This window comes from Rattus norvegicus, chromosome X (assembly GCF_021556685.1).
Source record: "Rattus norvegicus strain SHRSP/BbbUtx chromosome X, alternate assembly SHRSP_T2T, whole genome shotgun sequence".
NCBI lineage: Eukaryota > Metazoa > Chordata > Mammalia > Rodentia > Muridae > Rattus > Rattus norvegicus.
In genome coordinates this window covers 119,956,350-119,972,275 of record NC_141554.1, presented here as the reverse complement: position 1 = coordinate 119,972,275, position 15,926 = coordinate 119,956,350, and the positions used below count along the sequence as shown (strand labels likewise).

Sequence of the window (15,926 nt, the reverse complement as noted above, 5' to 3'; positions counted from 1 at the left end):
CAATGGATTCATAGGGAGCGTTACAGGAGTTCAGATAATTATATTCCTAGCTAGCGACTGTGTAGCTTCATTTTGACTGGATTGAGAAACACGTAAGAGATAAAGCACAGTATTGATCAGAGCATTTTCCAGGGAGGATTGACTAAGAGGGGAAGTCCCACCCTGAATGGGAACCACACCTTCCCATGGGCTTGGTGGAAAGAAATAGATGGAAAAAGGAAGAGGGAGGAGATTGCCAAGGTGGACAGGTGTTGTCTCTGCTTCTGGGCCACCAGGTAGTGAGGAAGAGAAGACACTCCTTTACAGTGCAGCCCCACCTCCTTGGCTGAGCTAAGCACATAGGGCTCAGTGACTCGGCACTGAACTCTCTGAAACCTTAATTCAAGACAAATCCTTCCTTCAAGGGTGTAACAACAGAGGCACATACACTTAACTAAGGACAACTAAACTAGGGCTAGAACCCGAACCTGTCAACTTTTCATCCAGCTCATCTGCCATTGAGGGAATCCTACAGTGCAGTCACAAATTTCCTAAGCATATATTTCTTTATTACAACCCAACAACAAACATCTTGCACCTCACATGTTTTAATGTGCATTTGTTCTGTTTAAAGCTTAGTGACCTTATGTATAAATTCTTTGATTTTTCTAATTGGCACCATTTCTCTAGCATAAAGTTGACCATTCAATGAAAAGTCATTTGTTTTATTATATAAAGTTAAAAGTTAAGTAAAGAGGTATTTTCACATACACTCCTCCATTGTTGGTGGGATTGCAGACTGGTACAACCACTCTGGAAATCAGTCTGGAGGTTCCTCAGAAAATTGGACATTGAACTACCTGAGGACCCAGCTATACCTCTCTTGGGCATATACCCAAAATTGCCCCAACATATAACAAAGACACATGCTCCACTATGTTCATAGCAGCCTTATTTATAATACCCAGAAGCTGGAAAGAACCCAGATGCCCTTCAACAGAGGAATGGATACAGAAAATGTGGTACATCTACACAATGGAATATTACTCAGCTATCAAAAACAATGACTTTATGAAATTCATAGACAAATGGATGGAACTGGAAAATATCATCCTGAGTGAGGTAACCCAATCACAGAAAAACACACATGGTATGCACTCATTGATAAGTGGCTATTAGCCCAAATGCTCGAATTACCCTAGATGCACAGAACTCATGAAACTCAAGAAGGATGACCAAAATGTGAAATGCTTCACTCCTTCTTTAAAAGGGGAACAAGAATACCCTTGGGAGGGAATAGGGAGGCAAAGATTAAAATAGAGGCAGAAGGAACATCCATGCAGAGCCTGCCCCACATGTGGCCCATACATATACAGCCACCCAATTAGACAAGATGGATGAAGCAAAAAAGTGCAGACCGACAGGAGCCGGATGTAGATCGCTCCTGAGAGACATAGCCAGACTACAGCAAATACAGAGGCGAATGCCAGCAGCAAACCACTGAACTGAGAACGGGACCCCCGTTGAAGGAATCAGAGAAAGGACTGGAAGAGCTTGAAGGTGGCTTGAGACCCCATATGAACAAAAATGCCAAGCAACCAGAGCTTCCAGGGACTAAGCCACTACCCAAAGATTATACATGGACTGACCCTGGGCTTCAACCTCATAGGTAGCAATGAATAGCCTAGTAAGAGCACCAGTGGAAGAGAAGCCCTTGGTCCTGCCAAGACTGAACCCCCAGTGAACGTGACTGTTGGGGGGAGGGCGGAAATGGGGGGAGGATGGGAAGGGAAACAGCCATATAGAAGGGGAGGGGGAGGGGTTAGGGGTATGTTGGCCGGGAAACCAAGAAAGGAAATAACAATTGAAATGTAAATAAGAAATACTCAAGTTAATAAAGAAAAAAAGAAAAAAATGTTAATATGATCCACACCCTACAACCTCGCCTATTTCCCAGGAGACCTGCTCTAACCAGGGATACAGAGATACAAGTGAGACCTCTGCCTGGATAACCCCATCTGCTGGGACCACACAGAGTTTTGCAGACATGGGCTCTGCCCTGCCCTGTTGGCGCTCCATCTGCCTACTTGCCCATACCTCCACCTACACTAGATGCAGATGTGAGACCAAGGAAGCATTGCAAAGCTTGCTATGTAAGCCAGCCATCACCGTATGTGCTGTGATAAATAAATCCTATTTAGACTCCCCCCAAGCATCACATGTCCTTCCGTGGGTTTTGCCTCAGCAAAACACCATGTGAGTCTGTATCAGCTGACATATCTGGAAACTTCCACTTCATTCTGCCAATCAGCTCAAGTCTGAGGAAGTCACAAGAAGCCACCAGAACACCACCAGAAATTTTTTGGTGTTTCTTTCTATGAAGTTACAAGAATAACCACGGAGGAATGGCAAGGTGTACCAATACCATCCAGTGTCATCCACCGTCTGTTGGGTTATATTTATATTCCTTCTTAAAGTCATGTATCCTCTTTTGTGCTTCCTTTAGCAAAACAGCCTTCCACCTGTCTGCTCCAGTGAAACATTCCTTCACGAGTCTGCTTTAGCAAAACATCCTTTCACCTAAGTGCCCCAGAAAAACATTCTTTGACATAATTGTCTTTCCAAAGAAACCAGAAGTATCCACTACAGATGATGGTTGCCTATAAAGAGGCTATAAATAATTCCTTTAGAAATACAGGAAAACACAATCAAACAGGTAGAAGCCCTTAAAGACATACAGGAAAATACAGTCAAACAAGTGAGGGAAAGGAGCAAGGGGGTCCAAGAACTAAAAAATAGAAATAGAAGCAATAAAGAAACCACAAATGGAGTTAACCCTGAAGATGGGAAACCTAGGAAAGAGAACAATAGCAACAGATGCAAACATCATCAACAGAATACAAGAGATAGAAGAGAGGGTACCATAGAAGGAAGTCTCAATTCTGAACACCTATGCCCCAAATTCATAAAAGAAACACATTCATAAAACAATCTTTACAAAGGCTCAGAAAACACAGTGAATCTCATATAGTAAAGTAAGAGTCTTCAATACCCCACTCTCACCAATGGCCAGGCCATTGAAACAGAAACTAGACAAAGACACAGTGAAACTAACAAAAGTATGAGACAAATGGATTTGATAGATAACAACAGAAACTTCCATCCAAAAAAATAAAAGAATATACCTTCTTAGCACCTCACAGAACCTTCTCCAAAATTGACCATATAATCAGACACAAAACAAGTCTCAATAGATACAAGAAGATTGGAATAACCCTATTCATCTTATCAGCTCACCATGGGTTAAAGCTGGACTTCATCAACAACAGAAACACTGGAAAGACTACAGCATTCATGGAAACTGAACAACTCTCTACTCAATGATAACTTGATCAGGGAACAAAGAAAGAATTAAAAGTCTTTCTAGAATTAAACGAAAATAAAGGCACAGCATACATAAACTTATGAATGATAAAGAAAGCAGTGCTAAGAGGAACATTCCTAGCACTAAGTGTCCCCATAAAGAAATCGGAGAGATCTACTATTAGAAAGTTAACAGTTCACCTATAAGCTCTAGAACAAAAAGAAGCAAACACACACAATAGGAGTAGATGGCAAAAAGTAGTCAAACTCGGGCTGAAACCAATCACTTAGATTCAAAGAGAAAACAAGAATCAACAAAACCAAGAGCTGGTTCTTTGATAAAATCAACAAGATAGACAAACCCTTAGCCAAACTCACTAAAAGGCACAGAAACAGTATTCAAATTTACAAAATCAGAAATGAAAAGGGAGACATAACATTAGAAAATGAGGAAATTAAAAAATCATCAGGTCTTACTTCAAAAGCCTGTAGTCGACAAAACTGAAAAACTGGAATGAAATGGCTGATTTTCTAGACAGATACCACATACAGAAGTTAAATCAGGAACAGATAAACCAGTCAAACAACCCCATAACTCCTAAGGAAATAGAAGCAGTCATTAAAGGTCTCCCAACCAAAAAGAGCCCAGGTCCAGACGGGTTTAGTGCAGAATTCTATCAGACCTTCATAGAAGACCTCATACCAATAATATCCAAACTATTCCACAAAATTGAAACAGATGGAGCCCTACTGAATTCCTTCTATGAAGCCACAATTACTCTTTTACCTAAACCACACAAAGACCCAACAAAGAGAGAGAACTTCAGAACAATTTCCCTTATAAATGTTGATGCAGAAATACTCAATAAAATTCTTGCAAACCGAATCCAAGAACACTTCAAAATGATCATCCATCATGATCAAGTCGCTTCATCCCAGGGATGGGGATGGTACAATATATAGGGAAATCAATCAACGTAATCCATTATATAAACAAACTCAAACATAAGAACCACATGATCATCTCATTAGATCCTGAGAAAGCATTTGAAAAAATTCAAGGCTTCTTCATGATAAAAGTCCTGGAAAGATCAGGAATTCAAGGCCCACACCTAACCACAGTACAAGCCATATACAGCAAACCAGTAGCCAGCATCAAACTAAATGGAGAGAAACTTGAAGCAATCCCACTAAAATCAGGGACTAGACAAGGCTACCCACTCTCTCCCTACCTATTCAATATAGTTTTCGAAGTCCTAGCCAGAGCAATCAGACAACCAAAGGAGATCAAAGGGATCCAAACTGGAGAGGAAGAAGTCAAAATATCAACATTTGCAGATGATATGATAGTATATATAAGCAACCCCCAACATTCTACCAGAGAAATCCTACAGCTGATAAACACCTTCAGCAAAGTGGCTGGACACAAATTAACTAAAAAAACAAGAACAAGAACAAGAACAAGAACAAGAACAACAACAACAACAACAGTCCTCTTTTATACAAATGATAAATGAGCTGAGAAAGCAATTGAGGAAATCAGCCCCTTTCCAATAGCCATGAATAATATAAAAAATACCTTGGTTGGTGAAAGGCCTGTATGTCAAGTTTGTTATTGCTAAACACAAATGACCGTGAAGCCCCCAGAGCCCCGGAGGTAAGAGAGGAGGCCTGGATTTACTTAGTTCAACTGCTTGCTAGCCCTTGAGTCAGGGATAAGTTATTAAACTCCTTAGCTTCAGACTTCTTTCCAAAACAACAGAAATCCCAGTCATTTTATTACTTTTCAAATTTAAAATTCTATGACCATTCATTCCTTTTGTTCTAGGGATATGTCAAATTTAAAAGGGAACAAATGTTTGATATTCCCCACTTACCTGACAAGGGAAAGTGGCTTGGGGGAGCATTAGTTAGACCTGTGGGGGCAGAAGTATTGTTTAGGGGTCTGAATTACCCCTGCCCCTCTTTGAGCAGCTGCAAAACATATTCTCTAAAGGCTGCTCTTGAGGACAACTGTCAGATGTGGCTCTGAGAATGCCATTAATGCTACCATTCCTCTTGTTTACAAAGTGTCATAAGACAAATCATTAAACAGCCCCAAGATCATCTACCTAGATGAAACTGGGGAACAGCCCTGAAGAGCAGCTACTTTACAGTTTCTTTCCATTGTCCATTTTTGTAGTATCCAATGTGTTTAACGATAAAAGGACTATTATTATTATTATTATTATTATTATTATTATTATATTATTCACTTAAAGATTTTCATCATTAGGTTCTAAGTTAGGGCCAGGCTAATTTTTTTGGAGGTTGAATGCCGCCCTCTGCTGGCACTCTTTCAGACACAACAAAATGCAAACCCCACACAGCCACGTGCTCAGAAGTGAAAGCCAGAGTTAACATAATTTTACCCACAAAAATGATTACTTCTTTTATGATGTAAGTAAAATACGATTCTTTTAGAAAAGTATAAAATGTAGAAAATGCGAATAAGGAAACGTATACATTTCCCATCACTCTTCAGTCCTACACCTTGTTGAATTTTTTTTCTTTTCTTCTTTCCCTCTTTCTTTTCTTTGATCCCCCCTTCTGTGTGTGTGTGTGTGTGTTTTGTTTTGTTTGCTCGCTTGTTTATTTTGAAGTAGAACTTCCTATATAGCTGAGGCTGACCTTGAAACTGTCCTTTCTCCTGTGTGGGCTTCAGAGTACTGGGATATCAGGACATCACTACTCCCTGCCACGCAATCTGTATGTGCTCAGTGACCTCAGTAGATGCTGAAATGGTACTTCACTATTAAGCCCACCTGTTTTTTTTTTATTTTTTAGATTCTAAGACAAAAAGCATAACTTTTCTTGGTGGTCATGACATCTCATAGCTCTAAGCACTCAGGAGGTAGAGGCAGGAGGATTGCCATAAGTTCCTCATCTCATGTGGCAAGTTTGAGGCCCGACAGACACACATAGGGAAAAGGCGTGTCAGAGCAAAAGCAAACTCCACTATGAACGTAGAAATGAGTGGAAGAGCGCTTGATACATTGTTAGCTTACAACCTCCTGCAACTTCAGCTCTAGGGAACTCAACACTCCTCCATTCCCATATCCACACGCACCAACATCATTCAAAATAAAGCTGTTCTTTATCATTAGAAATGAACAGATTGAGACAGAGGGAGGACACAGAGCCCCACACAGAGACTTTAACGTCAACCATCCCAGGCAGCACTCTCAGTTGCTAATCATAATCGTTGCAGTGTGTCATCTGAGAGATTAAGTTTTTTTTTTTTAATGTGGGATTCTGAGGCCTGTAACTGGAGTCTCTTATTCAAGAGATAGGAAGTGGTGCTTTGGAACGTGCAAGTTCCCAGGTGATGCTGTCAATACTGCCCTGATGACCATCCTTGGAACATTACGTTCAAATGAGACAAGCATCGGGAATCGAGTTACTGTTGCTTTGTTCATGTACAGACAAGTGGAAGAATGCTTGGCTCTTTGAAGTGTTCAATATTATGATTTGTATTCCCTTGTTACTGTGTTAGTCAAGGCAAATAAGGAGAGACTTGTGAGTGAGTGAGTGACGCGGCTGAGGTTTAATCACTCATTCGTAGCAATTCTGTATTCTCAAACTATTAACATATGAGAAAATCTACCCTTTATAGAAGTAGAGCTGTCTGTTAAATAGTTCAATCTTTCAGAGCTGCCATTTATTATAATATATAGCATTGTACACACCCACCATTTGGTCTAGCCGTCTTCTAGAAACTAACCATATACAATGAATTAAACATATGTTGCAAATACATAGTAATGGAACTTCTCTATGAGCATAATTTAGCAAAAATCACTCTGGAAACAGCTTTGCAGTCCAGCAATGGAAATTGGATACATGCAATGGAGAACTTCATTGTGGAAGAAACCTCAGTGACAAGAAAAGAAAGGCGAAAGTAGAGAGAGCAAGTGGTAGATACTGTCCCTGTCCTTCCTCACTGCTCCCACATCCTGTGATGCCATAGGCAATCACTAGTTGTGCACAGTACACATTGAGTGGCAATGGGAAAAAATTGTAAACTGGTGGTATGCTATTTCTTACTCAGTGCTGCCATTCGTGTTTGATGCTCTCCTGCCCCCAAAACAGATTTTACTTTTGGGAAATAGATGCATTATATTGTGGATTCAAGTACTCTAGGAACCAAATTGTAAGAGAACATTATGCTGGAAAACAGGAAGGGCTGTACAGTTTGCAGACATCAACTATGTCCCTACTAAAGAAAATGGTAGAATAAGTACCAGGCTGGTGGCTGTCATACTGCTGGAACATGGAGATAGGGAGATAGCTATGACGTATTTAATGAAAAGGCCCTATTACTTCTGGGTTTGCATAAATATTTAGTTTGGTGATCTTTGAATTATGGTTTAAATTTCAAATTTGTTACTCCCCTCTCATACATAACAGAGGAAACTTTTTTTTTTACAAGTCAGACTGTTAAAGGAAAAACCTTTGGAGATGTGTTTTGTGGGCTGCTTTTGGATCCCATTCTGCAGGCCAACAAGGTCGAGCCACAACTCTTCCATCTATGAGACAGAAATTGCCCAGCAAGTACTCTTTACCTGCATCCCAGAGATGTTATCTTGTCTGAATCCTGGCATAATCTATTGATGCTTCCCAGGTATGATACTCAAGGTGAGAGAGGATGGAGACTTGACATACATAAATCCTGGGTTTGATCCCCAGAATTTTACAAGTGTGTGTGTTGCAGACCTGTATTCACAATGGCAGTAGGAGGTAGTAGCAAGAGAATCAGAAAGTCATCTGTGCATACATAGCAAATTCATAGCTACAGGGGAAGGAGAGAACCTGAGCTAGGCATGCCCATGCACCCTCACTCACACTTGTCAATACAACACCCAAAAGCATGACAACATCATTTTTTTAAACAGTGACAAGGGGCCAGTGAGATGGCTCAGGGCTTAAAGAATGTGTCAGGCAAACCTAGAGACTTGAAGTCAATCTCCAGAACCCAATAAAGGTAGAAGGAGATTGATTGGATCCGCCAAGTTGTCTTTTGCTCTCCACATGTGAGTCCCGGAAGTATTCACACTCTTGAGAATATGCAATCCCATACACACAAATAATAACAATTTCAACATTTTAAAAGTGTTAAAAATTCAGTTTGAAACCTTTGCATCTTGCAGGAGAAAGTCTGAAGGACTTCATGCACTAGTCAATTATCAGTATTAATAAAGAAAAATAGACACAAAGCCCAGACGCGGAGAAAATGGCGGCAGGGGTCGAAGCGGCAGCCGAAGTGGCAGTGACAGAGCCCAAAATGGAGGAAGAGAGCGGCGCGCCCTGCGTGCGGAGCGACAGCGGAGCTCCGGGCCTGAAGGGTGAAGAACGACCTACTCAGAAAGAGAAGAGGAAGGAGAAAAACATAAAAAGAGGAGGCAATCGCTTTGAGCCATATGCCAACCCAACTAAAAGATACAGCGCCTGCATTACAAACATACCTTTTGATGTGAAATGGCAGTCACTTACAGACCTGGTTAAAGGAAAAGTTGGTGAGGGAACATACGTGGAGCTCTTAATGGATGCAGAAGGAAAGTCAAGGGGATGTGCTGTTGTTGAGTTCAAGATGGAGGAGAGCATGAAGAAAGCTGCCGAAGTTCCAAACAAGCATAGTCTGAGCGGAAGGCCACTGTAAGTCGACGAAGATCCTGAAGGTGAACGTGCAAGGAGAGCAATGCAAAAGCCGGGAAGACTTGGAAGCACAGTATTTGTAGCAAATCTGGGTTATAAAGTTGGCTGGAAGAAACTGAAAGAAGTATTTAGTATGGCTGGTGTGGTGGTCCGAGCAGACATTCTGGAAGATAAAGATTTGAAAAGTCGTGGAAGATGCACGGTGACGTTTGAACAGTCCATGGAAGCTGTGCAAGCTGTATCTATGTTTAATGGCCAGTTGCTGTTTGATAGACCGACGCACGTCAAGATGGATGAGAGGGCTTTACCAAAGGGAGACTTTTTTTCCTCCTGAATGCCCACAGCAGCTTCCCCATGGACTTGGTGGTATCGGTATGGGGTTAGGACCTGGAGGGCAGCCTATTGATGCCAACCACCTGAACAAAGGCAATGGAATGGGAAACCTAGGACCTGCAGGAATGGGAATGGAAGGCATAGGATTTGGAATAAATAAAATTGGAGGTATGGAAGGACCCTTTGGTGGTGGTATGGAAAACATGGGGCGATTTGGATCCGGGATGAACATGGGCCGGATAAATGAAATTCTAAGTAATGCAATGAAGAGAGGAGAGATCATTGCAAAAAAAGGAGGAGGTGGAGCTGGAGGCAGTGTCCCTGGGGTCGAAAGGATGGGCCCTGGCATTTGACCGCATTAGCGGTGCTGGCATGGAGCACGTGGGCGAAGGCTTAAGCCATGGCATGGATCGAGTGGGCTCCGGCATCAAGCGCATGGGCCCACTAGGCCTTGACCACATGGCCTCTCCAGTATTGAGCGCATGGGCCAGACCATGGAGCGCATGGGTGCCGGTATGACCTTCGGCCTGAAGCGCATGGCTGCACCCATTGACCGTGTGGGCCAAACCATTGAGGGCATGGGCTCTGGTGTAGAGCGCATGGGTCCTGCCATTGAGCAAATCGGTCTAAGCATGGATTGAATGGTGCCCACAGGCATGGGGGCCGGCCTAGAGCGCATGGGTCCTGTGATGGATCCTTTGGCCACCGGCCTGGAGCGCGTGGGCACCAACAACCTGGAGTGCATGGGCCTTGAGTGCATGGACCTGGAACGAATGGGCGCCAACAGCCTGGAACGGATGGACCCTGCCATGGGCCCAGCATTGGGCGCTGGTATTGAGCGAATGGACCTGGCCATGGGTGGCACCGATGGTGCTGGTTTTGACCGAGGCATTGAGATGGAGCCGGACAACTTTGAAGGAAGCTTCGCAGGTTCCTTTGGCGGAGCTGGAGGCCATGCACCTGGAACAGCCAGGAAGGCCTGCCAGATATTTGTGAGAAATCTCCCATTTGATTTTACATGGAAGATGCTAAAGGACAAATTCAATAAATGTGGCCACGTGCTGTGTGCCAACATCAAGATGGAGAACGGAAAGTCCAAGGGGTGCGGTGTGGTTAAGTTTGAGTCTCCAGAGGTGGCTGAAGAGAGCCTGCCAGATGATGAATGGCATGAAGCTTGAGTGGTCGAGAGATTGATGTTCGAATTGATAGAAACACTTAAGCAGTTGCCTTTTTTAAACATCAATACCAGACCTCTGAATTTGTATTTTTTCTTGTTAACCATTTTAATTTGTTGGCTGGATATATAAAGATGTTTAAAAAATTCAGTTGCTTTTTGGGGTAATTTGAATTAATTTTTTAATGATTGGGGTTCCATTTGTTTGCATTGAGATTGCAATTGCACAAGTTTTTTTTTTTTTTTTTTTTTTTTGTAGTTGTGGCATATTGTTGACATCGAATATGACTTTGATAATAAATACCAGTTCCTGAAAAAATAGCTTATTTTTTCATAATTCAGCAGGCTTATGAAGACTAGTTTCTATTATTTACAAAAGGGACTGTCTAAATGTAAGATACATGCATAGACACTATACTCTCCATTTTATCATTTTATTTCTTTTTCTTGTTCCTCTTGAATAAGGAGGCACTATCAACATCTAGGCCCAGATAGCTATCATGAAAGTTTTTCCTGTACATTCTAGCATGTTTTAGCAGCATCTCTGGCGTGTACTCTCTAGATACTCCCTCATCTATCTTGGCAATTAAAAAATCCTGCCAACACTGTTACTTACTTGCTCCCTGGGAAGCAACTGTGCACCTGATTTACAGGTAATCCATTTCCTTGAATTTAAGTCCAATGTTTTGTTTAACCAGGAACATTTGCATACACCCACAACCCCAGCAACTTGGAGGTTGAAGCAGGACGATCTACCATTCAAATCTAGCTAAACAGCAAGGTTGAGTCCAGTCTGGCCTTTTTAAAGTGCTGTTTCAAAACAGTTGCTTTAAACTGTTTTGTTTTACTCCTTTATTTCCAGTCCCTAACACAGCAAAGGACCTGGAGTGCGACTTAGTAGATATTTAGAATTACAGGGGTGACAACTCTTTTTAGACCTGAGGCTAATCAGAATAGTGTGACTGAAAACTGTCTTTGAAATGATGAAACCTGGTTGACTGTTTTTATTCTGTCACTAACCTCTTTAAAACACACACACACACACACACACACACACACACACACACACACACACACACACACACACGTATGTGACTGTTTCAGAAAGCTAGCTGAGGATAAGCCAGCTAGAGAGCCAGTAAGCAGCCTTCCTCCATTTTCTGCTCTATTTTCTGATTATATTCTAGCCCCAACTTCCTCCAATGAAGGATTGTAGGCTGGAAGTATAAGATAAATCATCCCTTTCCTCCCCAACTTGCTAGTAGTCATGTTTGAATCACAACATCATAAAACAAACTAGAAGAAGGTGCAATATAGATGTTACAATGCTATGATTCATATATTTACTTTTGTTAACCTTCTTACTATGGTCTAGTGAGTTAATTTATTATTAACTTATTCATTAATATTAATATCAATAGAAATATCTTAGTAAAGATAGCTTGTTTCTTTTGTCACAATCACTTAGTGTAGAAATTTCAATTAGTCAGAGAGTTGTAGGGTTACGGGTCCTGGGTTCACTTTAGCCGCAGGGTATGGCCACTGGGAGGCAGGATTCAGGGAGTTTGACTGTGTTTACCCCATGCCTCAGCAGTCCGGGCAGACTGTAGGGAAGTGCCAGTGGGTGAGAAAGTGTAGTCTGAAGTACAGGACAGCCAGAGCTAGTTGGGGGTCCACAGGCCTGCAATGAGGTTCTCAGGCTCTTGGACACACAGGTGCCCTGGTAGCCTCACAAGAGTTGAGAATGGAGTTTGGGGCCTGCGGGCTGGGTCTAGTTCCTGGCCTGGGGGTAGCTCAGACCGATCCCACAGTGAGTCCTTGGTTTGGCTGGTGGTAGGCAGTGCAGAGAGGCCTTCTACAGATTAGACAGAAACTCTGTAGACAAAGACCTTTTCCATAGATCCCCACAGCGGATCCAGATGAAAATAGACAGTCTATGATTTCAAACCATTTATTGCCAAGTGTAAAACCATACACCATTTCTCAGGGTGGGCCTGAGATTAAATACCTTTTACAGGGAGGACTGTCTGGGAAGGAAAGTTTATTGGCTAAGCCTCCAGGCCTCCAAGTATCTCATTAGAATGGAGATCTCTGTCTTGAGCCTACATGACCACAGGTCTAGAGTCTTCTTTCCTATTGTCTTGGTCTGAGACGTTAGAGAGGCCTCATCTCCATGTGAGGGGGCTTGGGGCATTGCTCTTATGTGACTGATGCCACAAATCTATGGGGGCTGGGGAGCAGGCAAAGCTCCTACTGTCTCCAGGGCTTCAAAGAAAGCCTTTAGCTCAACAGAGGACTAGGCTACTTTCAATGTCCACTTCCCCACAGAGAGTGAGAACATTTTTCAACTCTTAGGAACACATTGCTAAGTGCAGTTTGCCAATAGGTAGCACTACAAGAATCACTTGGGTGTAGTCCTCTCACTACAGCCTTTTTAGCTTCGTGCAGAATTATTTAAAGATTTTTAAATAGGAACAAAATTGTGCTTTTTCTATTCTGAGATTCAACAGTCCAATTGCTACATGTGGGTATTTATGCTTTTTCAAATTTCTCTAATGACCATGTATTAATTTTGTATCATAAGAAATATTCTTGGGATGAAGAGTCAGCTCATTTGGGAGAGTGCTTAGTTACCATGCAGAAAACTGTAGGCATCTATAACCCCAGTACTTGGTAAGTGGAGGCAAGAAGCCCAGAAGTTCAGTTATCCTTGGCATCATAGCAAACAGGAGGCCAGCCTGGAATACATGAGTCCCTGTCCCCCAAAATGAAAATACATACAAATCTGTCACAATTCAAAATCATTTTTGAAAAGGGGGAAGAAATATTTTCTCTCAAAGCAATTTTTCATACAAATGGTATTAGGGCAGGGTCAGGCAAGGCAGGGCACATCTATATTCCTTGGATCTGGGAGGCCGTGGCAGAATAGGCACAAATTTGAGGCCAGCCTGGTCTCTACACATTATCTTTGGAGTAAGGATCAGGTCTTTGTAATATAAAGATAGCCAATGCTTTTGATGTTAAATCAAATGAATGATCACTTCGTATTTCAACCCAGTAATATAAATAATTGTCAGTTATTACTGTTAATTTAGTTAAGGAAATAGTGTCAAAGTATAGAGTTGATTTTTTTCTTGTATTGCCACAGTATATCTAATTGTCCATGCAGAAACTACTCCATGTGAGGACAGAACTTGCTATGTAATTCTTAAAAGTACTGGCTGCTTATTTACATTTCATGTCATTGTGCTAAAATACCCAGGTAAAAGCAACTCAGGGAAGAAAGAAAGAGGTACTGTAGCTCACTTTTAAGGTTACAAACTGCCAGGGGGGATGAAATCACAGCAATAGGAACTTAGGGACTTTTTCTCCTTTTCATACAGTTAACATTCACAGCCCAGGGAATGGTGCCACCCACAGTGGGTGGATCTTCCTACCTTAGTAGACCTAACCAAGACCATCCCCCAGAATCATATAGAGAGATCCTCTCCCAATTGACTCTAGATCTCATCAAGTTAAGAACTGGGATTAATCATCATACAAGCCTTTAGAATGTCTAACTAGGGGCTGAGGTCCAAATCATATTTTGATAATTCATCCATGCCAAGAATATTATTACTTAGTCCAAGTATTAATGGTTAGGAAAGGAATGACATTTATATTTAAATGTTATTTGAGCTGGAGAGATAGCACAACAGTAAATAAAGCATACCTACCATGCTTAAGGCCTTGGTTCTTTTTAAAATTATGTTGTCTTTAGTATGTGTGTGTACATGTGAAGGAAGTTAGATGATAATTTGTAGGAGCCAGTTCTCAGATTTAGTCAGGCTTGGTGGCAACAGTACTGTCTCACTGTCCCAAAGCCCTGCCTGCACTCTAGTCCGAGCACTGAGACAAAACAAACAAATAACAATGCTCAGTACTTTATTATCTTTCATGTGTTTGTAAAACCAACAATAAAAGAAGTTACATTTAGAATTATGACAAAAGTAAAAAAATTAAGCTGCTTTTCATGTTACAGTGTACATGTCTATAAAATGTAAAAGTATAAATGCTTCCTATTGCAATCCTCACACAGTTAAAGTCACTCACATGGACTGGTTTGTGCATAAAACCTTCTTATTGCTTGTATGGGTTCCGAGCTTAAGGATTACAGTAAATTACACACAGGTTCTCTAACATTGAAAAAAATCCATGTATTTCTGATAGCTGATTTCTTAAAATAACCCCATGGAAACCAGCTTTCTTCTTGCTCATCTCCTTGTTCATTTATGCAAACAGTGCTAAGCACTTATTCTTCAAATTGCTTAATATGAACAGAATCCTGACATCTAAATCTAAGAAAGAACATTAACAAGAACAGTCAGAAGTCTAACATTATATGACTGTATGTATGTTCTCAACTGTGGTTCCATGCAATTAGCTAGCAGCCAATGCCTGACAGGAAAAGGCAGTTTACTCTCCAGGTCTTCATATCCTATTGTTCATTCTGGCTTCTCTCAGATTCCTTAGTATGGTGAATCTAGCATGGAGCGACAGATCAGTCTGTAAAAGAGAAAATGTTTTAAGTTTGGGAGCTTAAAACTTAGTGAATACTCTTGAAATTTGGTTATTAAAAGTAGACTAGAGAGCCCAGTGTAGCACACACACCAGAATCTAGTACTTGAAGGTGGAGGCAGGAGGGCCAGGAATTCAACATCATCCTTTGCTACAATACTGAGTTAGACAGAAGTCAGCCTGAGCTACCTGTGACTCAAAAACCAAAAACAGAAAAAACAAGAAAGAAGGAAGGAAAGCAATCAAGCAGGCAGGTAGGTACATCGGTACATACCTGTACATCCAGATAATGGACGTTTGAAATTTGTTTGGCCAGAGAGTTGAAGGTACCAGAAAAAAGCAAAAGGAACATACTAGGATGGTTTGAGAAGACTGAGGAGGGCTGACATCTGTTTAGGTTTGGAGAATGTACGCCAACTCTCCTTGTGACTCTAGAATCTTGGGTAGTTTGCCTGACCCTTGGTCTACCCCTGAGGCTAATATTTAGTTCATCCATGCAAAACAGCAGACTCATAAACCTTTAATGGAAGAGAATATCACTACAAAGACCAAGCAGTGATATCTTTCACAGTGGAATGAATGGCAGGCTTAATTCTACATGCTCGAATTAAAATGTCTGCCCTATAATCAGAGGTTTTATAATCTATTGTGTGAGAGCACTCCTAGGTAGCAGAGTCTTCCTATTGTCTTTCTAGTATACAGCTGACTAGACTACCTCAAAGATTGCCTAAGTCAGACTTAATTCCAGTTTCATTTTAAATACATGACTACAAAGCCCAAGTTCTTTCCCCCGTATTTCAGACCTTCCCTTTTCAACATCATTTAA

At 41.4% G+C, this 15,926-nt stretch overlaps 1 protein-coding gene and 1 pseudogene across 1 annotated transcript in view; one reads left to right on the top strand and one right to left on the bottom strand.

Annotated features, from left to right (window-relative positions):
* Positions 1-8,601: 8,601 nt before the first annotated feature.
* On the top strand, positions 8,602-10,656 carry Hnrnpm-ps2 (heterogeneous nuclear ribonucleoprotein M, pseudogene 2; annotated as a pseudogene).
* Positions 10,657-14,450: 3,794 nt separating this feature from the next.
* Positions 14,451-15,926, bottom strand: part of Luzp4 (leucine zipper protein 4) — a 40,861-nt gene continuing 39,385 nt past the window's right edge. The window contains 1 exon segment of the mRNA NM_001408923.1: positions 14,451-15,088. Coding sequence (NP_001395852.1) covers positions 15,014-15,088 — 75 coding nt within the window. The 3' untranslated portion in view covers positions 14,451-15,013.